At 39.5% G+C, this 27,580-nt stretch overlaps 1 protein-coding gene across 1 annotated transcript; it reads left to right on the top strand.

The window, feature by feature from the left end:
* The first annotated feature begins 2 nt into the window (after window positions 1–2).
* On the top strand, window positions 3–26,800 carry LOC134585886 (cytochrome P450 1B1). The gene is made up of 3 exons (XM_063441369.1): window positions 3–493; window positions 1,101–2,192; window positions 26,108–26,800. The coding sequence occupies exons 2-3, from the start codon at window positions 1,126–1,128 to the stop codon at window positions 26,685–26,687; spliced, it is 1,647 nt and encodes a 548-aa protein (XP_063297439.1). The 5' UTR covers window positions 3–493; window positions 1,101–1,125; the 3' UTR covers window positions 26,688–26,800.
* Window positions 26,801–27,580: the final 780 nt, after the last annotated feature.

Below are 27,580 nucleotides of genomic sequence, written 5' to 3'. Positions count from 1 at the left end.
CAGGGGTTAATGTCTCCGAATTGCCTGAGCAGAGAAGTTATCCAGCCAATAATAAACAAGGTAGATTCCTGGATGATGTCAGAATTACAACTTCAACACTCCAAGAGGGAAAGGGGGAAATCTTAAAATCAGAGATCCGTCAGACAGCGAGAAGTAGTGTGTGGGATAGAACTTCGCTATGGAATGGATGCTGTACGTTCTTCACACAGGGTTCCAAGCTATAGTCCACCACTGGGCGGCGACTGAGTCTCTGACCACTAAGGAGGCCACTGGGCAGGCTGAGCTCATAGGGGACATCCCTGAGTAATATGGAGCAAGTGGAATAAAGTGTCAAGTCAACTACTTAGACCTGGACTGACTTCAATGAGGATTTGGCATCTGCAGAGATAAGACCCTGGCTATACAGAGAGCTCTGAGGAACACAATTAAACTCTGTTATCCTAAATGCAAGAATGTTCTTCACCTGACAACTTAGCAAGGACTCATTGCACAGGTTGGTAGCGGGAGGGGGTTTAAAGCCTTAGAGATAAATCCATATTCCAATAACCTAACATGAAGATAGAATAGAGGGGGACATGACATCAAATTTGTCAGCAGTTTCTATTGGGTAGATTTATAGATAAATGGATGGATGGATGGATATATATATAGATAGATAGATAGATAGATAGATTTGAAATCTGTATTTTAAATCAAAGTTTGAGTGTTGCAGAACTTGATCTGACAATCAATGTCTTTAGAGCTTAACCCAAATTCATTTGGAATGCAGAAACTGGACAGATCAGTGCTAAAGGGCTGACAACTCTACTTGAGATTGGTGATAGAGTTTAGCACAATAAATCTGTATGTGGTGGTAAAGGTGTATCATTTGTTTCAAGAACTCAAATATTAGTGTCTCATAATCACATATGATATACTGGTCCTTTTTTCAGACTTAAATAATGAAGTAAAAGAAATAATATATTCAAAATATATGTATTCATTTATTAAAGGTCATGAAAACGTTTTGATTTCTGGCTTTACTGAACAGAGTCTCCAAATTTATTCACAAGAATCGATTTTCAAGAAAATGTCTTATTTTTAACATTTTGTGTATTCAGGTCCAGTCTCTCATCCGTCCTGAAGATGTATGAAGTTCTTCCCATTCCATCCTTGAACAGTGTTCTTCTCTCCTTCCTGAGCATTCTAGCTGCTGTATACATATGGAATTGGATCAACGTCTGGATTATCCCCAGATTTTCTGGAAACTCTCCTTCACCACCTGGTCCTTTCCCATGGCCATTGATTGGCAATGCTTTGCAGCTAGGTAGTTCTCCTCATTTGTCTTTCGTGAGCTTAGCCAGGCGATACGGCGAGGTATTCCAGATCAAGCTGGGCAGCCAGAAGGTGGTTGTCCTCAATGGGGAAAAGATCATTCGCCAAGCACTGCTGCAGAAGGGAGCAGACTTCGCTGGTCGTCCTGATTTTGCTTCATTCCAGTTTGTATCAGGGGGACGAAGTTTGGCATTTGGTGCCTATAATGAGAGGTGGAAAGCTCATCGCAAAGTGGCCCATTCCACTGTGAGAGCCTTCTCCACTGGTAACCCCCAGACCAAGCAAAGCCTGGGACAACACGTTCTCAGTGAGACCAGGGAGCTCATTGAATTGTTCTCGGAACTTGGTCAGGGAGGTAAGTCCTTCTCCCCTGGAAGACATCTGGTGGTCGCCGTGGCCAACGTGATGAGTGCTGTGTGCTTTGGTCAGCGCTATAGCCATGGCGATCTAGAGTTCCAGTCTCTCCTAAGTAATAATGACAAATTCAGTAAGACTGTAGGGGCCGGCAGTCTGGTGGATGTAATGCCTTGGCTCCAGTATTTCCCAAACCCAGTGAGAAATGTCTTCAGAACCTTCCAGCAGGTCAACCATGAGTTCTACAGCTTCGTCTACAGCAAGTTCCTCCAGCATCGCCATACAGTCATGCGGGGGGTTACCAGAGATATGCTGGATGCTCTCATTCACACCTTAATAGGGAAGGATGGCAACAAGGAGACAACTCAAAATGGAATAGAAAAAGAAGCGGGGGTTAAGAATGGCCAGCCAGGCAATCACTTGCTGGAGAGTGACCATGTTCCATCTACTGTAACAGACATATTTGGGGCCAGTCAGGATACCTTGTCCACAGCCATGCAATGGCTGTTCTTCTTCCTTATCAGGTAAGGACTCCAACCAGGACACATCCACAGCAATACATTTCCAGAATGACATAGTGTAGTTCACATTATATTTTACTCATCAGATTGCAGTCCTATAGCCTCTTGTCAAGTGAAAGGGGCTTCCTGTTATTTTACATTGTGTATATAAGCAGTTTTGTGTAAAATAGATGCAAACATTTGACCAGACACATAAAACCTAATGGAGCACCTCACAGATCATGTATTTTGATCATAGCACTTTGGCACAGAATGGAGTGAGCATTTTGAAAAAGAGGGTTTTTATATGGAGTCTTATCAGTGGATAGTCTGTGTCAGAGATGTCTGAGTCTGTGTTTGTGAAAGCAAGCTATGCTATGACTCACATATGTATGTGGACTTCAAATGTTATGAGTTGTATCACCTGCACAGATCAAATAGACCTGTGCATGGGTAAGGAGATCTCTATTCCCTTTGGCTCTACTTCCATCAAGGAAAGTTGGTACATTGATGAGTGGGAATAGCCATGACTAAAACAGTGATCAAAGTAAATATCTTCAGGGATATCATTTATGGTCTGGTAGCATGATGTCCCTTATGTAATTTTGTTTTGGAGGAATGACAATGCAGGTCATCATCAGTCTATCCATGTAGTGTTTGGATGACACCTGGCCCCAACTCAAACCTTCCCTACCTCTTCTGTGTGATTGGGAGTGTGTGAGGCAGCACATGTGTGATGGGAGTTGTATGTGGAGCAGGCACAGGTGCATAATGGGAAATATTACTTCTAAGACTTTCCACTATTTGTTTTAATCAAATATCTGTTTGTGAAGACTTAGTAATGATAATAAAAGAAAATACATGAATATTAGATTTACATGTAGAAATCTACGCTGCTCTTGGTATTTCTACTCTTTTTGTTTTTAAGTATAATTTATTGAGACTTTAAAAAAAATAGAAATAACACATACAGATTATACAGTGCACAGTTCAAAATACAATAGCCAGATTACAGTCGTGTTTATGATTTCTTGATCTGGCATCTTAATTATATAATAAAAATTGGAATGTTTATATTTATCCCAGATATTTTATCTTCTCCTTTGTTCATTCCTCCATACCCTCATTCTTACAGTGTTCAACATATTCAGCATGAGACCTTAATGATTTAAAAGATGATTTGTAATAACTCTATATTGGTATAGTGGTAGGGGAAAGGTTATCTGCTACAATATGATATATAATTTAGTATATTGTCCTTCCCCTGCATCCACTCCATGAATAGTCAAGAGCCTGTCACAGCGAGCATCAATCTCATAGGAAATTAGTTTTCTGCAAAGATTTTAAACCATGGTGTCCAGATTTTGTGATATGAGGTTAAATTATTATTAATCACGTAAAAGTAATATTCCATTTTTCCTTGATATGAAATCTGATTATAAATCTGTGCCCAGGCTGGTGAATTTAGTTTTCACCATTCTCTGGTTATACATTTTATTTATAGCTAATAAGATGCTACTTATTAGACTTATGATATTTTTGTCAAATTTAAGTAGTTCTAAGTGAAAAAAAACCATATATGTGATCTCCGTGTAAACCCTGACTGGATAATTTTTTATATCTTTTTTTTCTGTTTATTTTAATATTTTATTTTTAATATTTTATATTTAATCTTCCTCAGTTTTAAACATTCCCACCAAATGTGATATGGAGTAACCAGAAACTGATTTCACCTCCAGCATAGATATATAATTGTTTTATCAAACTTACTTAACCGTAAGGGATCAGGGTACCATCTATGTATTCATTTATAGAATGTTTCCTGTAGGTTGACTTAATACACAGATTTTTTTATCCTCCAACCAGGTTTATACCAATCCTGAGAAGGAATATGGGTATTTCTACTCTTGAAGAAGGCGTCTTGGCTCCTTATTAATCTATGTTAGAAAGCTCTGTACATGTCTGTCACTGAACAATATTAAGTAGAGGATGAGAAAAATAAATAGTATTTCTGATACTCGTCTTTCAAAGCAATATCTGCCCTGGCTGTGCCACGACTGAATTGGATTGTGGTGTCATTGCTAAATCTTTAATATACCTTTAAAGGAAAAGATCATGATCCAATAAAAAGTTTAGCAAAAGTAATATGTTACTGTTAATTCAATGGTATAACTCCCAGATTAGTAAGAACTCCAATTTAAATATAAAATACTTGAATCGTTCATTTCATTTTTCCTTGGACATTTTAGGTATTTGGGGTTTTTTCATGTCTCAAATTGAATTTCCTGGTAATTATATTTTAAGCACTTTGTTTATGATTTTTTTGAAAATTGGAACTGTACATTTACATGGTTGTAATGTAATAACATGGTAAAATAGGTTGACAATACTCAAATCCATTGTGAGAAGAATGTCTCCGGCTTCCAATGTGCCTTAAGCAGCAGAACTCACTAGTAGCGATACCCCTGTTTGCAGTGCCAAGTTTTAACTCAATAAAGATACCATTTCAGTTTCAATAACCACATCCTGTGGAGGAATTTATTTGGAACACCTACTACCTCCTTATCTAATAAAAACACTCAAACCCCCAAAGCAATTAGATTGTATAAAAAGAATAATAAAAAAATAGACCCTCCCAACTCAGTGTGTACAGGAGAAATTACATACACTTTCAACTTCAGTTCAAGCCACTTTTATACTTTTAGTGCTGGCATCTTCAGGACCTTCAAAGCCAATAATAGCAATTCCTACTCCCTAACAGCCCCCTCTCGCCCTGTAAGTATTAAAAACATTTGACAGTGGGTTGACGGCTTATACCACCCTGACAACCACAGACAGAGATCTAGAAGTTCTGGGTAATGTAGTGGAGGTAGAGAGAAGCATCTGGTGAACCCCAGGATAAGAAGTGAAACCATTCTAAAATGAGTTGACTAATTACAAATGGGTGAGCGTCTCTGTCGCGGTTATGGTACTTGGAGTTTTCTTTTGTGGTTGGCTCAAGATTACTATTTTTCAGGTTGGCAGTGTCCAGTATCTCCTCCAATTGACTATTTTTGAGTAGAAGGAGAATTGTTTATTTTTTAAGCACCTGGCTGGAATCAATCTGAAACCGTTTTTCGACTACCACTTATTTAAAAGCTTAAATGAACACAATAGTGTTGGGAATACAAACATCTGCAGGAGAAGCAGTTTAGGTCCCCAGTCCCCCTTAAAATGGAGTTACTAGGTTTTAGACATACCTTTTCTCCATTGCCTCGCCAGTCTTGTCACTGATGGCCCTGCCTTCATGGCTAATATCATCAATCTTGATGATCTCAGCCAATCCAATAATTGGATGCATTGGGAGGCCATTGCGTATACGCAGCAAAATGCAGCACTGCGTCAACCAGCATCTCCTCATAGAGTTGCATTGAATCAATGCATCTCTATGGGGAGCATTCACAGTCTCCATGCACGACACACAAAGGCACTAAAATAGGGAGCACCTCTAGTGGCAGTCTGAGTGACTGCACCACTTGTGTTACTAGGCAGCAATGTATAGAACAGTAACTCATTTCTTGGGATCTCTAGTCTGCTTTTACTCTGCTCTAAGAATACTATATGCAACAATTTACATTGTAGTTCGTGTCATCTTTGTTTATACTTCTTATTATCTTATTAACAGATGGGATAAGTAAAGCATGAAACAAAATCTAGTTTGCCAGACAAACATCCCTCCCCCCCTCCCCCAAAAAATAAAATCATATAGATATATAAATAGAAAACGAAGACAGGCTTAAAAGCCCTGCCTGCAGACTCACAATCTAAAGGGATATAGGACTAGTGAGAGTCAAATGCAGATAATAAGGCAAAGGTCAAGAAAAGAGAATGTGTTGACTGTATAGAATATATTTTGAAAATATATGTGATGGGGTCAGTCGAGTCATAATGTAAGTTTCTTTTAAGAGAAGGGTTTTTTAGGGAGTGTTTGAAGATAATGCAGCAGTAGAAGATTACATGGTTTCAGTGATAGGAAAAGTGGGAGAGAGAAGAATTGATAAGAAAAGTATAACGTCTTTGAGCAGATTGACGATTACAATGTTACCTGTATTTTAAATAATATGTAAGATTATTTAAGCATATTCCATGTTATGTAGTTCTGTACTTCTGTACTTTCTGATTGATGTCATCATATCTTACCTTAAGAACTCAGTACATATTTCCAAATAAGGGAACATTTAAATTTAAAAAATATTGGAAAGTAGTATCTGCGTGGGAAATATTGTATAAGCCAAGCATTTTCCTCACCGACAAGTGAGTTGCGCAAAATTGCTCCCAAATACATATATATTTTGCCAACATGATTTCTCATGGGCAGTGTCATTACTATAAAATTAACTACCTTGGTCTTATAGACTTCCCCCAATCATTTTAGAAGTCCCTCAATACTTGTCTCTTTGGATAAATAGATTATCTCTTTACACGAGACTTTCCTAATATAACTGATGACTCCACAGCCTATTTCACTCTCTCACAGTTTCCCATGCACAGGGAAACTATCTTTTAGTTAATGTTGTCTCTCTCTAACTTGTTGCTCTTGCTCCTATAGAAACATAGAATGTGACGGCAGATAAGAACCATTCGGCCCATCTAGTCTGCCAAGTTTTCTAAATACTTTCATTAGTCCCTGGCATTATCTTATAGCTAGGATAGCCTTATGCCTATCCCACGCATGCTTAAACTTCCTCACTGTGTTAACCTCTACCACTTCAGCTGGAAGGCTGTTCCATGCATCCACTACCCTTTCAGTAAAGTAATACTTCCTGATATTATTTTTAAACATTTGCCCCTCTAATTTAAGACTATGTCCTCTTGTTGTGGTAGTTTTTCTTCTTTTTTTTTTTTTAATTCTTTATTTTTGTTTGTGCATGAAATTACAGTCTGGCTTGCTGCGCCACAATAGCTACAGCCAGGGCCGGACTGGGAAAAAAATGAGGCCTGGGCATTTTTCAATCAGAGCGGCCCCCTAAGAAGGGGGCGGGGCCAGAGAGGGTGTGTTTTGTCATCACTAATGACAAGCACGCCCCCTCTCAAAGTGAGCAAGTTGGTTCAATGCGCAGAGCCCCGCTGAAGAGCTCTGGCATTAGAAAAAGGCTTGCGCTGTGTTTGCTTTTAAATTGTCTCTGGTGTCTCCACAAGTGGGATACCAGAGGACAATTGGGCCAGGAAAGTGTATGGTGCATGTGTTTGGAGCCTGCTTGTGAAATTGCGTGTGTGTAGAGTGTGGTGTGGTATTGTGTAAATAGGTCAATTTCATTTGTGTTTGTGGTTTAATATGTGTGGCTAGGGGCTGTAGATAGTGTGTGTATAGGGGGCATAGTGTTATAGGGGATGTAGCGAGTGTGTGCATACAGGCTGTAGTGTGTGTGTGTATAGGTGACGTAGTGTGTGTAGGGGTTGTAGAGAGGGTGTGAAGGAGATCTAATGTGTAAAGGACCCAGAGTGTGTATAGGAGATTGTGTGTGTGTGTGTGTGTGTGTATATATATATATAGAGGATTAAGAGTGCATATAGGGTAAGGGATCTAGCGTGTATCTGGAGCGTAATGTGTGTGGCGGTGCAGTGTGAGGGGTGCTGTAGTGTGTGTGTGTGTATATATATATATATTTGGACGTATTGTATGTGTGAGGGGCGCAGTGTGTGTGTATTTAAGAGGGGTGCTGTGTGTGAGGGTGTTTTTATCTGCCGTCACATTCTAGGTTTCTAATTTTCTTTGTCTGTTAACTCACTGAGGGTTATTTTATATATGTGTATGTGTGTGAGCGAGGGTGCGGTCTGTCTGAGGGTGCGGTCTGTCTGAGGGTGCTGTCTGTGAGTGAGGGTGCTGTGTGTGTCTGAAGGTGATGTGTGTGTCTGAAGGTGATGTGTGCTGTGTGTCTGAGGGTGCTGTGTGTCTGGGTGTGCTGTGTGTCTGGGTGCGCTGTGAGTGTTTGGGTGCTGTGTGTGTCTGGGGTGCTGTGTGTGTCTGGGGGTGCTGTGTGTGTTTAGGTGCTGTGTGTGTCTGGGGGTGCTGTGTGTGTCTGGGGGTGCTGTGTGTGTCTGGGTGCTGTGTGTGTCAGGGGGTGCTGTGTGTGTCAGGGTGCTGTGTGTGTTTAGGTGCTGTGTGTGTCTGGGGTGCTGTGTGTGTCTGGGGGTGCTGTGTGTGTTTGGGTGCTGTGTGTGTCTGGGGGTGCTGTGTGTGTCTGGGGGTGCTGTGTGTGTCTGGGGGTGCTGTGTGTGTGTCTGGGGGTGGTGTGTGTCAGGGTGCGGTGTGTGTCTGGTGGTGCTGTGTGTGTCTGGTGCTGTGTGTGTCTGGGTGCTGTGTGTGTCTGGGGGTGCTGTGTGTGTGTCTGGGGGTGCTGAGTGTGTTTAGGTGCTGTGTGTGTTTAGGTGCTGTGTGTGTCTAGGGGTGCTGTGTGTGTTTAGGTGCTGTGTGTGTCTGGGGGGCTGTGTGTGTCTGGGGGTGATGTGTGTGTGTGTGTGAGGGGGCTGTTAGTGTGATTTTTTTTAAAATGTAAATATTTTTTTATTAATAATAATAAAAAAAAAAAAGTTATATCCCCCCCTCCCTTCTTACCTTTAGCATGGGAGGGGGGGAGCCGTTCTGCTTGCGATGAGCCGTTCTGCCTGGGGGCGACAATGCTTCCTTCCCTGGTGGTCCAGTGGTGAGAGTGAACTCTAACCTGCCGGCTAGAGTTCACTCTTGCGAGATCTGAGCGTTGCCGCGGCAACGCTCAGATCTCGCGAGAGGACCCGGCGGAGCTGCTGGATAGAGCTCCGCCGGTCCTCTCTGCTGCCTCCCTCACACCCCACAGCCGGCGGCCGCCTGTCAGTGTCTCTGGGCCGGTGAGGGAGATCTTTGATCTCCCCACCGACCCATGGAGACACACAGCAGGGCCGGCACTCGGGTAGCGCTGGCCCTGCAGGGGCTGGCAGGGGAGATCCTGTGATCTCCCCTGCCGGCCTCGGCCCCACGGCCATCGCGGCCCACCGGGCTACAGCCAACCGTTCATTAACATAGAATGACATGGCATGAGAAATACAGTGCACTTTTTTTTAAAGTTGTATAAAAATGAACAAGATTAACATTGCAGACATGTAAAGTAAACAGATTATGATGTTAGATTCTAGCTTTTCTATTCTCGTTGTGACAATAGTGTTTTTGTGGGGTTTTACATTTATAAGACCTATTAGGTTAACGAAGATTATCTATTCTATATGATCAGGCTTAGGTACAGTTATACACATGCAGGATCACTGTGAGATTATGTGACATGCTAATGCAGATTACGCTGGTAGACGAGTGGTTGAGCTAGGCGATGTGTAGGCAGTTACTTTGTCTGCCTGTATACCAGTGCTGCTGGCTGTTGGAGCTCACTGTATCCCACGCTAACATATATATGAAGTAGTATATTTAACAAAGATCATAATTAAAGTGTAGGCTAAGGCGAAGTCGCTTATATTATAGTGTTACTTTACCGCATCAACAATAAGTCAGTTAGCGTAAAGAGAGATAAAAGCAGAGAAAGGAAAATCATACGATAAAGTATAGAAAACTCAGTGCTTGGTACTTAAAACATATGGATTGTTTCTCTTGTTGTCGGAGAGGGAGTTTGGTCAGACGGCAGTCTCTAGAGAAAGTTCAGCCAATCCCTGTTAGCGGCATAGCTGTTACCCCGCCGGGTGTCAAGCCTTAGTGGTTTAGACTATGCAGTGTCTTGGTGCATGGACAACAGAAGGGTAGGCATTGGTAAGCTCACGAACTGGTAGTTAATGCATAAAAATAAAACTGGGCGAACAGCTCATCAATGCGCCTTGTAAGGTCGGTGCTTCTGTCTGGACACTGCTTTGGGATTGCAGGCTGGAACCGCTGTCGTGGTGAGTACTCAGCCGCCATCTTGTGCATGCCTCGTGTATCGCCGGTCCTGGAGTTGCACTGCTTCTTGGCTGTCCTGGGGGGGGGGGGGGGGGTAGGAGGTTAGAGGGTCGAGGTGCTGTAGCAGGCTGGCAGAGAGGAGAGCGGCCGTCTCTCCCTCTGTCTCACAGGCCTTGGCAACCGCAGTGTGGGTCTCCGGGTCGTCAGGCTAGTGATTTGGGTATCGGAAGATATGCCCGGACGTCCCCCTTACGGCTATGCCTCACCCGAGCAAATTTACGCCAGGTAGTGGGGTATTAACCCCCAAAATCGTTTGGTTCATGTCGGAGCTCGGACCTGACACGTCCGCTCGGTCTGGATGCTAGGCTCCGCCCCCCAGTTTTTCTTCTTTTAAATATAGTCTCCTCCTTTACTGCATTGATTCCCTTTATGTATTTAAATGTTTCTATCATATCCCCCCGTCTCGTCTTTCCTCCAAGCTATGACCTTACATGTCACCTCCTTTAGATTGTAAGCTCATTGGAGCCAGCCCATATTCACATCTTGTTTCTGTTCATTTTACATTTTAAATTTTTTCTTATATTTCATTTGTAAATCTTGTAAAGTGCTGCACAATATGTCATCAGTATATAAATGACAACAATAATAATTTTGTATTATATAGTACTATGTATACTATAGATTCTTAGTAAATGTACCAAATGTGATTATGTTAGCATGATGCCAGACAAGGTAAGAATACTGCATAAAATCATGATATGTTATCACTGCTTTGATTACGAGTATTCACACATCCTGTATGTATTTTGTTTATTGATAAATGTACTCCACAAAGGTACTTTTTAACCCTAATTATTTGTAGGGTGAACCACAGACGGGAAAGATGTCCTAAGAGTTTCTACGTTCAGTACGAGTATACATTGTTATTATAACAGTACATCCCCCTCTCATATATTTCTATATATGAGCCATAAGATCAAAATAAATACAATAAAATAAACAATAAAATATGTTAAGGAGTGCTTTTAGAACCATAACTACTAGAACATATTGTACTGGTTATCGTACAAAGCGTCTGAGAGTTACATCTCTGCAGTTGTATCAAACGGTTTTCAATTCTTGAAACACAGCTGGAACTCGCGTAAGTCTTATAGTATGGCCCCTGTACAGCAGTACCTAATGATAAATTAATGAGGATCACAACCAATACAAACTATGTGATCTTTATTGAATAAATACAAACTTGTATATCATACCTGTGTGTAGATGACAGTATAACATCAAACTAGATATCCTACCTAGACAGTAACAATGTATACATAGGTCATATAAATCAAGAAAAAAAAAAATCTAAGAAAAAAATAAACAAAATGACCTGATTGGAAACTACAGTAAAAAAAATATGCGACCATCAAAAATTTGGTTTGGTGAAATCATTTCTTTCTGAAAATTAAATTTAGTTTGACACCTCCCACACTCGTTCATGTGGTGATTAAGGTTGCACAAATGATAAAAATGTTTGGGAAACTGTTTTGGACAAACCAAAATGGCGTGAACATGGGGTCAGTATTGCAACATACATATATTGGTTCACAGATCAAGTGAGAGAGAGTAACAAATTGAGGAAAATACAAGAGGAGTGGTAGAAAAATCGATATTTATATATTCATTAAATATATAATAAATATAGTTTTTTATTGCTACTCATTTTCCCCCTCTGTTGGTCACGTAATCTGTGAATAAAATCAACATTTAGTGGCTGCCCCTTAGTCATCATTTATCTTTTTTTACAATTAATCATCTCTTTTTTTAGTCCCACTGACGAACTCTAAACTCTTGAAGCAAATGAACCTGCTCATCTATTAACCCCTTAAGGACCGCTGACGGTTCAGGACCGTCAGCGGTAAAACGTGCGTTTGGACCGCTGACGGTCCTGAACCGTCATAACGGTTTTGGGCTACTTACCTGATCGCCGTCGGTCCCACGGCGGCGATCAGCTCTCCTCCCGGTCCAGGGGGGTTGCCTGTCTGCCCGGGCAGTCCCCCCTCGGCAGATCAGGACCCCACGGCCATGTGATCACTCGATCACATGACCGCAATAGGGGTCTGTGTATCTGCCTGCAGGGGGACTGTCTGTGCTGACAGGCAGTCTCCCTGCATCTGTAAAATCAAAAATAAAGTGTAAAAAAAAAATCTGTGTAAAAAAATAATAATATGTGTATATATATGCTATATATACATGTATTATATCTATATATACCTATATATAATATATGTATATATATCATATATATAATGTCACACTAAGTGTATTTTTATATTTATATATACGTATATAATTATAAAAATACACTTATATTTAAATTACACACGAATATATACAATATATATAATAACTATATATATGGTATATATATATTATTATAAAATACAAATAATATGTTAATAAAAATCAATAACAAAAAATAAAAATAATTTTTAATAATTAAAAAAAAATTATATATATATATTCAGTTTTATTCTAACAGTATTTTGATATTGATATATATATATTTATATCAAAATACACTTAGAATGTAATGATATATATATCTATGTATAAATAAATAAATAAAAATAATACGAAATATACATATGTCCACATACATAATTACATAAATAATTTCATAAATATACACGTAGACGTCAAATATATAAATATGTATATATATTAAAATTCTACGTGCATATTTATGTAATATTTTTACCTAATTAAGTAATTTTAATGATTGCAATTTGAGGGACCTGCCTGCCAACCCAGGCCAAAAGTCCAGATAATTTAATTTGCTAGCACTGTGTTTAACCCTGTAACTTTCTATGACACCCTAAATCCTGTACATGGGGGTACTGTTTTACTCGGGAGACTTCGCTGAACACAAATATTAGTGTTTCAAAACAGTAAAACATATCACAGCGATGATATTGTCAGTGAAAGTGAAGTTTTTTGCATTTTTCACACACAAACAGCTCTTTCACTGAGGATATTATTGCTGTGATATATTTTACTGTTCTGATACACTAATATTTGTGTTCAGCGAAGTCTCCTGAGTATAACAGTACCCCACATGTGGAGGTTTTATAGTGTTTGTGAAAGTTACAGGGTCAAATATAAGGCTTGATTTTACTTTTTTTTTTTTATTGAAATTTGTCAGATTGGTTAGGTTGCCTTTGAGAGCGTATGGTAGCCAAGGAATGAGAATTAGCCCCATGATGGCATACCATTTGCAAAAGAAGACAACCCAAGGTATTGCAAATGGGGTATGTTCAGCTTTTTTTAGTAGCCACTTAGTCACAAACACCGGCCAAAGTTAGCGGTTTTTGCATTTTTAACACACAAACAAATATAAATGCTAACTTTGGCCAGTGTTTGTGGCTAGGTGGCTACTAAAAAAGACTGGACATACCCCATTTTGAATACCCTGTGTTGTCTACTTTAAAAAATATGTACATGTTAGGTGTGTTTCGGGGATTTATGACAGATAACGGTGTAACAATGTCACTATTGATACATTTAAAATATATATATATATTGAAACAGCAATTTCCTACTTGTATTTATAGGCCTATAACTTGCAAAAAAAAGCAATAAAGCATGTAAACACTGGGTGTTTTTAAACTCGGGACAAAATTTTGAATCTATTTAGCAGTTTTTTTCATTAGCTTTTGTAGATAAGTAAAAGATTTTTCAAGTAAAAGTCCAAAAACATGTTTTTTTTTTATTTTTCACCATATTTTATTATATTTTTTAAATACAATATATGACATAATATATATACTGGTATGTAAAGAAAGCCCTTCTTGTCGTGAAAAAAACAGTATATAACTTGTATGGGAACCGTAAATGAGAGAGCGGAAAATTACAGCTAAACACAAACACCACAAAAGTGTTAAAACTGCTCTGGTCCTTAACGTACAAACATCGCAAAAACAGGCCGGTCCTGAAGGGGTTAAGCTAGTCCTTTGCTTGGTTATACACCCTGTTCCAAATTACTATGCAAATTATATTTAAGTGTCACAAAGATTAAATCTTTGGTTTTTCAGTTTAACTCATTGATGGCATTGTGACTCAGGGCTCTTTTGATCACTGAAAACAATCTCGGACACCTGTGATAATTAGATTGCCAGGTGAGCCCAATTTAAGGAAAAACTACTAAAGGAGGGTGTTCCACATTACTAAGCAGAGCACCATTTTCATGCAATATGGGGAAGAAAAAGGATCTCTCTGCTGCCGAAAAGAGTGAAATAGTTCAATGCCTTGGACGAGGTATGAAAACATTAGATATTTCACGAAAACTTAAGCGTGATCATCGCACTATTAAGAGATTTGTGGCTGATTCAGAGCACAGACGGGTTTGTGCAGATAAAGGCACATTGAGGAAGATTTTTGCCAGATCCATGCATCGGATCAAGAGAGCAGCTGCTAAAATACCATTACATAGCAGCAAACAGATATTTGAATCTGCTGGTGCCTCTGGATTCCCAAGGTGTAGAGTGCTCCAGAGTCTTGCAACTGTGCATAAACCTTCTATTCGGCCACCACTAGCTAATGCTTACAAGCAGAAACGTCTGCATTGGGCAGAAAAATACATGAAGACTAATTTTCAGACAGTCCTGTTCACTGATGAGTGCCGTGCAACCCTGGATGGTCCAGATGGATGGAGTAGTGGATGGTTGGTGGACGGCCACGCTGTTCCAACAAGGCTGCGACGTCAGCAAGGCGGTGGTGGAGTCATGTTTTGGGCCGGAATCATGGGAAGAGAGCTGGTCGGCCCCTTTAGGGTCCCCGAAGGTGTAAAGATGACCTCTGCAAAGTATGTGGAGTTTCTGACTGACCACTTTCTTCCCTGGTACAGAAGGAAGAACTATGCTTTCCGTAATAAAATCATCTTCATGCATGACAATGCACCATCTCATGCTGCAAAGTATACCTCTGCATCAATGGCTGCTATGGGGATAAAAGGAGAGAAAGTCATGGTGTGGCCTCCATCCTCCATTGACCTCAATCCTATTGAGAACCTTTGAAGAATCCTCAAGCAAAATATCTATGAGGGTGGGAGGCAGTTTACATCCAAACAGCAGCTCTGGGAGGCTATTCTGACATCTTGCAAACAAATTCAAGCAGAAACTGTCCAAAAACTCCCAAGTTCAATGGATGCAAGACTTGTGAAGCTGCTATCAAATAACGGGTCCTATGTTAAAATGTAACGTGACCTGTTAAAATGTTGTTATAAGTTTGATTGAAATAGCTTTTGATTTCAGTAAATATGCTGCAAACACAACAAATAACAATTTTCAGTTCTTTACAACCTATAAAGTGTTTTGAAACTTACTATGCGTAATAATTTCGAACAGTGCATTGTACGTTTTTTATGTTTAAAGGAACACTATAGTCACCTAAATTACTTTAGCTAAATAAAGCAGTTTTAGTGTATAGATCATTCCCCTGCAATTTCACTGCTTAATTCACTGTCATTTAGGAGTTAAATCACTTTGTTTCTGTTTATGCAGCCCTAGCCACACCTCCCCTGGCTATGATTGACAGAACCTGCATGAAAAAAAAAAATGGTTTCACTTTCAAACATGTAATTTACCTTAAATAATTGTATCTCAATCTCTAAATTGAACTTTAATCACATACAGGAGGCTCTTGCAGGGTCTAGCAAGCTATTAACATAGCAGGGGATAAGAAAATCTCAATTAAACAGAACTTGCAATAAAGAAAGCCTAAATAGGGCTCTCTTTACAGGAAGTGTTTATGGAAGGCTGTGCAAGTCACATGCAGGGAGGTGTGACTAGGGTTCATAAACAAAGGGATTTAACTCCTAAATGGCAGAGGATTGAGCAGTGAGGCTGCAGGGGCATGTTCTATACACCAAAACTGCTTCATTAAGCTAAAGTTGTTCAGGTGACTATAGTGTCCCTTTAAAATAAATACTGTTATCATTAGGAGGTTTGTTCAATAAAATTTTAATTGTACTCTTAATAGTTGATAACATGAGAATTATGCTGACTGTTATTTACATCAATTATTTAGGTAAATGAGAAAAATATAATTTGCATAATAATTTGGAACAGGGTGTACATCTGTATGGTGAATCAGATATACAAGAATTGACAAACTGACAATTAGCCCAAACTTGGACGCAATTTAATTTGTCTTAAACTGAATGCACAAGTCTACCATCTATCATCATCATTCAGAGCTAATACAGCATCAGGATTGAATAGGTATACCACACACTGAGGTAGAAAGATCCAGTGCACACTATGTTAAAATAAGGATCTGATCGGTTGTTTGGAACCAGCACCTTCCCGTTTGTCCCCTGTAAGTTGTGTTGACACAGGGAAAGAGTTAAAGGTCCACACTGAGGGGCGTCTGTTTCACAATTGTAAGCTCTCCTTCAGCATTTAATGCATGCTGACGACAGACTTTTCTTTTGCACAGATTTAACTTGTACCAGCTTAGAACTCTTGCCAATAATGCTACTGAAAATGGATTTAAACCTCTGGCAGTGAAACTAAATATCTATTTAGTTATTTTATACTGAAAAACTGCAAGACCACTTAAAAAAAATAATGTGGTCATGGTGCACGGAGAAAAAAAGTCTACGTACTTGACAGTGATAAAGTGATAAAGGGAGATATGTCAATGAATACATCAGCATTTTCTGTTCATATATTAAAAAAGCAGTGTGGGATAATTTTTTCTTTTTTTTTTCTTTACCTTTCACCATTTTCCGTTACCTTGTTTTATAAGTTAATAATTTAAATACTTGCCATAGCGTCTATTTAATATTCAAATCAGCCTATCACTATGAATTATCTGCTCCAAAGCAATTTTAAGGTTGACAAATTCCAGGGCCATTTGTCTTGAAAGTCCGCTCCTGAGTAGTAATTCTGACAATAAATTGACAATGTTACTTAGAAGAAGAGATGAAGAAAAAAAATAGTGTAGTGATTTTGAGAAGGTTGAGAATGACAATTTATAGTATAGTATTGTAATGGTAAATTGAACCATATTCTGGGAAATCCTCCAAATCGTATTTGTAGATAAAATTGTTAATTGTAAATTAAGCATCTTTTTAATGTTTCCTCCCTGGGATGAAGGCATATAAATTTAAGTATTTTAAGTAATAAAAATGTAATAAATTGTTGTCCTTCTGGTTCTAGTACAAAATAGTAATATTTGAATATGCCTTTTTGTTAACCCCTTGCATGCTCGGGGACTCAATCAGGGTTACATTCTAAAGTGAGAATTCTAAGTGGCTTCAAAGGGAATTTCAATTTTTTTTATTTTGTATTCTTTGTTTTAGTTGTGCTTATGAGTACAAGGATGTTTACCATGTCACAACAACAGTAGTATGCAATCATGTCATGAAATACAGGTAAACAGGGGTTGTCCATTTGCAGAAACCGCACATTTTTAGAAATTAGGAAACAGGCTAACTCTAAGCTAGGATGTCATGTGATGTCATGTCTAAGATGGAGAATAACTTTATACGACTTTGCACATTCCAGGCTAAAGATACATGTCTAGTTTGGCAGCATGGCTTGTTGGTACAGTGAGCTTAACTATCTAGAGTGATGAGAGGGAAAATAAAAATAAGAGAAATGAAAATTCACTATTGTAATCAAGTGTACCTTACAGAAACAAGAAGTAGGAATTAGGTTGCTAAGATTAGGGCACAGTTACTTCTGAGATGAGAGCAGAATGCTCTTGATATAGCGGCCACCAAGAAAACCGCCTAAAGCTGAGCGAATTTTAATGAGTGACAGTTAACTTGAGCAGGGAGTGCCCCTCTAGTTTAAGCTAGCCAGTCCCATACAGAGTGGGTGTTGGAGTGTTAAGTGGCTGCCTGTAGCTTGCGCTATTATTTTGTTCAGATAGCAGAGTGTTATATTTATAGCCATCAAGGCTTGTCGGTAGGTCAGATTAACTGGTAGTGAAGCTATCTGTTCCGTCACCAGTTGGTGTGGTGGGTAGGAGGTGCTTGTGGGGCAGGTGAGTGTATCACCCCAAACCCGCCGTATGGGTCTGTATGGTAGGGAACCTATGTCCCGTGAGGTAAAAATGTAGTAGTAGGTTGGATTCTCGAGGGTATATTGATGAAGGTGTCGCTCATTACCCCCTTTGCAGTGTGGGGGAGGGGGAATAGGCACATATATATTGCCATCGCTGCTGAAGTTTCTTATGCAATGCTATTATTAAATAAGATTAAACCAACAGAAGAAAAAATCTAAACTGGTAACAGTAAGTGAAATAGAATGTGAGACCCATATAGAGCCCACATCTGGGTATCCATCCCGACCTCAGCAGTGGCTCTTGGGGTGAATGGCACCACCTAGGCAGCGTCCTGTGACCTGCGTGGACCACTTCCAGGACCCGTTGATGAGGTAAGGCTCAGTTTCTGAAGGAATGCCTCAGAGTCTTCCTCAGAGGTGAGTGGATAGGTGCGACCTTCTTTGGTGGCCTGGAGATTACGTGAAGGTGACTCTTTGAAGGGACCTTCTCCAAATTCGTGTAAATCTACATACGTCTTGTAGGAATAGGAGTTGCATGTCTTCAAAGCCATAAGGGGTTTTATTCTTCACTGCCTCTTGGACAGCCACTCTATCCTGGTTCAGTACAAAGCGCACCAGCACACGGTGGGTGGCTCCAGCCGGAGCCCTGTTAGACTTTGCTAGTCGAAAACAGCCATCCAGCTGTATGCCTTTAGTGGAGTGTTGTGGCATCAGGGAAGCAGCGCCTTAAGAAGTGTGGCATCTCATGGTCATTGACCGTTTTGGCAATACCTCTTATTTTGAGGTTGTTGCATCTTTGGGTGTCTTCTAGGGTGTCCAGTTTGACCTGCATTGCACTGTGGGCTGCCTGGAGGCGTTAAATTTGCTCTTTGCTGGTTTCCTGTTGATGGGCCAAGGTAGAGAGGTGTTCTTCAGTTGCCCCCACTCGGGCCGTGACCACAGTGATGTCATCTCGAATAATATCAAGGTCAGCATTAAAGAAGGTACAAATATTATTCATGAGGGCCTTTATGTCCCCTTTTGTGGCTGGGGCTGATAAATCCTCTGTTAGTGGTGTGGATATATGACCCACTGTTTGGGGGATTTTTTCAGGGGCATCCATGACTTCAAGCTCGGAGGAAGACTAAGGAGATTCAAGTGGTGCCGCCATTTTAGGTCTAGGCCTCTGTTGCAGGAGGTCAATAATATTGCGGGAGCCTTCCCCGTTCAGGGTTTTCAGCTTTTTAGTGTTCTTCCCCATATCGGATAGTGGTGTTGGGCTTGGTATCTGCCGAGATCGGGTTGTTAAATGCCTTGCGGTTTATATCTGCGGGATATACAGCGGGAGCTCAGCCACCATGTGTCTTTTCCCTTTGGTGTCCAGGCCACGCCCCGGGAATTTACATTTTAAAGCCAAAATAGCTGAACTGAAAGCATAGTTGACTTCAGATGTTCAAGTTTGTGTATTTTGACAGTAAAGGGACACTCCACTGCCCAGATACAAAATATAACTAAATAACTAAATAAATAAAAAATCACTGTTTAGTTAATATAACCCAAATGAAAACATGTATACATGTCGTTGTACATCATTTTCAAACTTTTAGGTAATAATGTAAGTAGCATGCCACAGAGTTTAAAGACCTCTGGGTCCCATAGGAAACCAAAGGAGACAGTGGTATAAGAGTAACCTCTTAAGTAGTGGCATTTCAGCATTCAATATGCAAAAGAGGCTTACCCAGACCCCAAGTAGAGATCAACTAACACCCACCAGACGCAGGACACAGTCCCACAACTCAGAATTAGGCCTTATGTTCCTCCACCCCCGCGTCGGCAAACTCAACAACCATGATCCAATCCTTGGTCCCAACAGAGCCGAGCTACAATTTAAGCCATGGACCAAGTCCCAGAGTAGCGGAGATTATTCCATCATCACAACCAGAATGCAGTGTATGCTTCAGCATTTGGGATAGTTGAGATTTAATGGTAACCCTGATGGGTCGTAGATGCTTCTGTTCTAATACAGGGTCCCTTTCTTGAACAGGAGCTACTGACAGCCAGGGAGCATGTTGATGTGGGCACTGCTGTATAATAAGTAACTCAGTTGCCTGGGTATGATGTCTACTGGCAAGTTTAATCCAGAAATCTTTAACTATTTTGTGGAGCCCAGCCATGTGATAGGCCTGTAAGCTTCTTGTGCTTCAAAGGCACGTGGCATCTGCCATTTTAGATGGGACGGTGTACTCCACCTCTCTCTTCTCCTCAATGTAGCAGGACCAAGGGTGATGAGTGCAGGACTAAACCCCCGAGCATTGAGCGCTGGGGAAGTGGGCTAATCACAGAGGCTAAATTTTCAGGCAGAGGGTAGAGAGAGATCCCCCCCACCAACGCCACTAGGAAAGCTGTATGTAGATTGTAGAACTGCTCAAATTGGATTGCACTCCAACTAGGCAATAGAAACCTCGAAGAGCAGGTATGTTGAGCCCGCAAGCTGTATCATTGCTCTAGTAGCTTCATGGCTATAAATTGTGCACAGAAAATCAAATATTTTGTCAAAAATTCAAGTTTCTTCACAAAGCTCAACCAACGTGTGAACGTTCATATGCCGAGTGAACCTTTCACAGTGTCTTGGTGAAGTTGCTATGGCAATCAATTGGAAACTGTGATTTTTTTTTTTATTCTCTCATTCACAATATGGTAAATGCTAATTGGTGGTCGGTATCCATGGAGTCAGACATGAATTTCATGGAGATTTTAAAAGCAAAGTTGGAAACCTGTCAGTATTTTTAGCTCCACGTTACTGGCTATTAACAAGCTTGACTGCTACTTTTTATCTACAAACATGGAAACAAGTCTTCAATATTTACAACTTGTTGAGTAGCCTCTTGGTTTTAAAAACAATTGTATGCCTTATTAGTTAAAGGCACACTACAGACCCCTAAAGCACTTTAGCTTGCTGAAAAGCTGTAGGTGTGAAAAATATGTTTTATTTCAGTTTGCAAAAAGTGCAGATTTCAATAGAAATTTACACTTTTATAAATTTACCTGGTTACACCCCCTTGGCTTTCAAGCAGGCAAAATGTCCTGGTACTTCCTGGTTTGGTTAGCTCAGTGGTTAGCTCAGTGGAGCTAAACTCAGGCAGCAACAGCTCAGAGCACCTGTTTTGCAAAGACTTCTCATTGAGCTACATTGGAAAGTCTGTAATTGGACAGCTACAGAAAGTCTGTGCGGGGTTAGAAGGGGAGGGTTGGCAAAGGCAGCAGACAAGAGAACTGCCGGTTTTGCAAGGTGCTTTTAGATATAACCCCAATGAAAAAAATCACAATTAAATGCATGCAAGTTTTCATTTAGGGTATTTCTATGAAATAGTGATTTTTTTAAAATGTATTTGTATTTGGGCAATAGATTGCCCCCTTAACATCAATGATTGTGGAGATGGTCTGAAACAAACAAACAAACAAAAAAAACTATTGTTTTTTTATACAAAAGATTTGTGAAGAGGCCCAAAATGAAGGGGCCACCCACAACTGCATTACAAAGTATTGATTTAGGTTGGAGTCAAACAATAAGTGAATGAGGCTAAATATAATTAATTTCCCCCAAAGCACAAGAATGAGTCTCCATTGTTTGGCATGGGAAAATGCTAAGTTAAAATTGTCAAAACGTGCAAATGGTGGATATGTTTATTCAAAATTGCAAAGAAATATATGTGAGTATAATTCTATATATGCTCATACGCTGGAATTGTCTGACTCACTCACCCAACTAGTGTTTTAGAAAAGATTAACTCTTAAAGTTTTTTTATTTTTTGTAAAGTACAGTGCTTACTGACAACCTGTAACACTAACAGAGTCCTTTACTAAAGGGAGAATACCAAGTGAATTTCAATCTCAAGGTCAAAGTAGCCGACGTAAAAGCATAGCCGAGTTCATTTTTGCAATTTGGCTATTGTGACCTTAAATCTGAAAGTCACTTTGATTTAATTTAGAATTCTCACTTTAATGATTAGACCTGTTAATTCCAATTTGTCAGTGTCAATTGTGTTTCTTTTGCGCATGCAAAAACACTATGATTGAGCACAGCTGTGTATGTGTCAGCAGTAGAGAGTAAAATTACTGAGCTCACATTTGGCCATGATAACTAATGAAGAATATATGGATCTCAGAGGAGAATTGCTATCAGGAAAACAAAAAGTTACATTAACCAAATGCTATGTAAAAATAATAAAACTATTACTGCATTGTGGTTACGTTATAGGTGTGACCACTTTGCTCCTGAAGTTAGTAGAGCTGCTGTCTTTGTCAATCCCCTCCATTATCTCAATAATGCCATTTAAAGGGGGCCCTAAACTTTCTGAAAGATTCCCTTTAACTTACTTAAATGAACACTATAGTGTCAGGAAAACAAATGTGTATTCCTGAATCTATAGTGTTAAAAAGCCGGCCCCCCTCCCTTACCCCATTAAAAAGAGCAAAAACTCACCCTATTTCCATCGCCGCATGGGTCTGCCACAGATGGCTCCACCCCCGCTCCACCTCCTTGGCTAAGATCATCAAAACTGCCAATCTCAGCCAATCTAATCCTTTCCCATGTGCAGCACTGACCCGTCTGAGTGACTGCCACTAGATGTGTTCCTAGGCAGTAATATAAACACTGCCTTTTCTCTGAGAAGGCAGTGTTTACATTAAAAAGTCTTTAGGGACCTGCTTTACACACCAGAACTACTACAATAAGCTGTAGTTGTTCTGGTGCCTATAGTGTCTCTTTAGAAAAATACTAACTTGCATTGAATTAAAGGGATCCTATAGTGCCAGGAAAACAACCCGTATTCCTGGAATTATAGGGTTAATAGGTCCCCCCCTCCCTCACGGCCACCATCCCGTGGTGCTGAAGGGGTTTAAACCCCTTGAGCCACTTACCTGATTCCAGCGCTGATGTTCCTTGGCGCTGGGTCAGGCTCCGCTCACACTCCACCCACGCTCCTCCCCAGCCGACCTCAGCCATCTGAAAAAATCTGCCACTGGAGGTCCGTGAGGACGTCAAGCATTAGATAACGGACCAAAAGACCATTTAGATTCCGGAAGCACCCCCAGTGGCTGTCTGGTACACAGCCATTGGGGGCAGACTAAGAGCTGCAATGTAAACATTGCAGTTCTCTGGAACTTCAATGTTTTACATTGCAGCACTAAGTGCAAAAGGGTCACAGCAACCATTTAATTCAATTAACTGAAGTGGTCTGGGTGCCTACAGTGTCCCTTTAAAACTCAGTAGTAATGTGATATCTTTATTCATTTGCATTAGCAGCCACAGCAGAGTCTCTGAACAGGAAAAAGCACCCCAAAATAATATCCACCCCGCAAAAAACATTAAATCATCAGTGTTGGATCCAGCACACATTGTGTTAAAGGAATACAAACATATATTCTTGACACTATAGTGCTGATGTTGCTGTTTAGGGGACCAGCCCTATTCTCTGTGCAGTGAAAGGTGATTTTTACTTCACATCCATTGCTGAGATCATCACTCTTGATGATCTCAGCCAATCCAATGCTTTCCCATAGGAAAGCATTGGGAGGCTATTGCACATGCGAGGCAAAAGACCATACACCAAAACACCATACAACACCAATCAGCATCTTTTCACAGAGTTGCATTGAATCAATGCATCTCTATGGGGAATGTTCAGCGTCTCCATGCAGAGTGTGGAGACACTGAACGCCCGTAGTGCAAATTGTGCAGCACTGGACTAGGAAACACCTCTAATGGCGGTTTGAGTGACGGCCACTAGTGTTGTTACTAGCCATTGCAGGGACAGGCTATAGATACCAGAACCACTACATTGAGCTATATACACTATAGAGTCCCTTAATGTTAATGAAATTTAAAGATCCCAATAAAAATGCACTGTAGGCCCTATAACCATTGCCTCTTATTGTAGCGTTTATGGTGCGATGAAGCTGTCTTTGAAAATTTACAGCAAAATATCAGACTATATATCAGAGCTGTCCTGTGAGTGTACACACGCATGTGCAAATACATATCCATGTCCCTAGCTGACTCAGAGAGCGCTCACTTAGAGTCAGTTAAGGACATGATATTTTTATGCTTTAATGAATAATAAACCTTTTCTTTTTTGCTTTTCTTCAAGTGACTGGTTTACTTTAAAGGACTTTTTGTTATTTTATTTTAGGAACCAAGCCTAATATGCTATGAAACACACATTGGACAAAAGTGTGTGTAAAAAGCACTTTTTTTTTATCATCAAAATTAACATTAGGCTCCTAGAAACTCCACATATTAAGGAGAAAACCACTGGCAAATGAGTATTTCCTCCTAGCAGAGATTGCGTGACTTGCTGTGAAGGTACAGAGAATGGGTGGGCCTATTGTACAGCCTGTATACATTTCAAACCCTTCCAGGAAGCCTGCTTTGACACAGGCACATGGAGTACTCAGCATAATGTTGACGTTTAGAGTGGAAGTGGTGTTTTGTAACGCCAGGGGCTAAACTACTTCTTTGGTTTGTCTCAGCAAGCCTTTATTGGTGTTTTGCAGCTCAAAGTGATACAGTCACACACCTTCATTGAAGAGAAACAATACCATTTTTTTTTTAAATCACACACAAAGCGTCATGCACTGTCTGTAAATGACAATTATAACACATTTATTTTCTTGTCTGTGAATTGTTTGTCTGTTTATATACCCATATTCCATGTGCTATCTGACATTATACTGGAGCAAATTGTTCAAACTGTGCCTTCTACTACCCAGATTTCCAAATAAATTAAATATTACATATATATGGTAACATGTTTGTGCTAAATATTCCTTATATTATTTAATTTACATAATTGATGCCTATATTTCAGATAGACAAAGAGGGCCACTTTCATTTCAGGGGTGTGAGTAAGGCTGTTCTGAGAAATTTTAGGTGACTTACTAATAACAATTTGTGCAACTAAAATGTAATTTAGAACAAGAACAATGTATCTTATTTACACAAACTGATTTCTAAACACATTTATTGTATTTTAATGACCCTTTACTGGGAGTATTATTGCTGCAGAGCTCTATTATACACTCTTACACACCAACAAAATGGAGCTCCTAGAAAAGAGGGACATTATGATAGAAAAGAAGGACAAGGGGATATGGACCCAAATAGGGACACCCCTCCTAATTAGGGACACATGCTTCTATATTCATAACTGACAGTGTCTGTGTTTGATTGGAATAGTTATTTTGTGCACAATGGCAGCTTCTTTGAAGCTCTCCCATTTTGTGGTTTAATTGGCTATTGGGCATGCTATGGCATTGACATAGGCTTACTTACCAATATAATTCCACTTCATGCTAGAGGTTAAAGGGACACTCCAGATTCCTAAAGCAGTTTAACTTGCTGACATGCTTAATGTGTGCAGAGTACCGTATATCCTTTTTTTCATTTTACAATAGAAATTTGTACTTTTACAAATTAACCTGGTTACATCCCCCTCATTAAAGTTGTTGCCTGGACACCATCTTACCTGAAGAGGATAAAATGCTTTCAAATGGTTTAAAGGGCCACTATAGGCACCCAGACCACTTCAGCTCAATGAAGTGGTCTGGGTGCCAGGTCCCCGAGGTTTTTGTCAATTCAGGCTGTATCAATTCAGTTATGCACAGGTCCCCAGTATAACAGTTTTTTAAACTAGTCAATATATCATTTTAATGGGGTTCGTTAATAACGTTTTTGCCATGTAACAATTTTCACTTGAACAACACTAATATTTTTTTTTTTATTTCACCTCTCTAAAGAATATGTGAAAAAGTTTGCTCCAGGCATTTAGAATAACAGATATGGTAGTAAAATACTCACAAGAGTCAGCAACTTCTATTTAAAGTATGTACGTGTGACACCAAAACGCAGTATAAGATTAAACAGTCCTGTAGTTTAGGACATAATTTGCAACATATGTTTACTAATAATCCGAACAGCTGATTTACTTCTATTTTGCTCTTAATAGATATCCAGACGTTCAGAAAAAGATGCAAAAGGAACTTGACAAGATCGTTGGGAGAGGTCGTTTGCCTTGCATAGATGATCAGCCAAGTCTACCCTACATCATGGCATTTCTTTATGAATTAATGCGTTTTAGCAGCTTTGTCCCTGTCACCATTCCACATGCAACAACAAAGGATACACATTTAATGGGTTATCATATTCCAAAAGACACTGTAGTGTTTGTCAATCAATGGTCTGTCAATCATGATCCTATGAAATGGTCCTCTCCAGAAGAATTTGACCCTTCTAGATTTCTAGATGATAAAGGCTTTCTAGACAAAGACCTAGTAAGTAGTATCATGATCTTCTCAGTTGGCAAGAGGAGATGTATCGGTGAAGAGTTATCAAAGCTGCAATTGTTTCTTTTTGCTTCAGTCTTAGTCCACCAGTGTGAATTTACTGCTGACCCTACATGTAACCTCAATCAGGAATGTGACTATGGACTGAGCCTCAAGCCCAAACCATTCACGATCACCATGACCCTTCGGGATGGAAACATGAACTTGTTGAACAACTCTGTTCTCAGAATGAATACTGAATAATAACACAGTGAACATTGAACATTTGAGAACAAAATTGTGAATCGTGTTCCATCATTCTTGTCTTTTCACACAAAGAACAAAACTGAAACTGGTCAAAAAAACAATGAAATTTTAATAACTCATTTTCTAATATGTAAACAAATTCCCTTTATTTTACTAATGTCTGGAGTGCATCAGCAATTTTTTTTCTAATTTTAGGCATTCAAGTTCAAACAACTGCTGATCTGCAAGACAAAACCAGCATTGTAATTAAGCTACGTATATAATTGTTTGCGTATAATGTTTTTGTAAACCTCACAGCATATTGTGCTGTTCCTTCGTGGCATACTCTTAGGGAAACAATTATATAATGCATTTTGTCAACTGGGTAAGTTGTTACTATATGGTATTAGTTTATTGCACAAATTGAATTGAGCTTTGGTGGGATTTGAAGTACATATTTCATTAAAAAATATATATTTTATTGTGTTTATATTAATTAAGCATGAAAGTAATAATATTTACTCATTATATCTCCAATAACTAATAGCCCTCTAGCTATGTGATTAAGTTATGATATATTTTCTATTTTATCTTAATGTACCAAAACATTATGTGATTATGTATAGTAAGAGACAGTTTTATTTTAAGGTATATAGGAATATATTAAATATATTATGTTAATGCTCAAATTTACATAGAATAATTAAGCTCATCTCAACCCTAAATGGCCATGATCTTGCCATGTTTTCCAATGATTTCTTTGAAAAAGTTCACAATCTATTGGTTGACTGTCCTGTGTATTATATTATGATTTTATAATCTACTAAGTCAGAAAAGTCAAGGCTGCATTTTTACATGAGAAATGTCAAGTCCTTACAAAAAATATAAAGAACTATCCCTGGGACTGATGT

Source organism: Pelobates fuscus, chromosome 2 (genome assembly GCF_036172605.1).
Source record: "Pelobates fuscus isolate aPelFus1 chromosome 2, aPelFus1.pri, whole genome shotgun sequence".
Classification (NCBI taxonomy): domain Eukaryota; kingdom Metazoa; phylum Chordata; class Amphibia; order Anura; family Pelobatidae; genus Pelobates; species Pelobates fuscus.
The sequence above is the reverse complement of the archived record's forward strand: the minus strand, read 5'-3'. Positions and strand labels throughout refer to the sequence as shown.

What these genes read in the sequence shown, in the direction of transcription:
- LOC134585886 (XM_063441369.1), top strand. Translation starts at nt 1,126, where the DNA reads ATGTATGAAGTTCTTCCCATTCCATCCTTGAACAGTGTTCTTCTCTCC. An exon ending in CTGTTCTTCTTCCTTATCAG is followed by an intron (nt 2,193 to 26,107) that starts GTAAGGACTCCA and finishes TGCTCTTAATAG; the next exon opens with ATATCCAGACGTTCAGAAAA.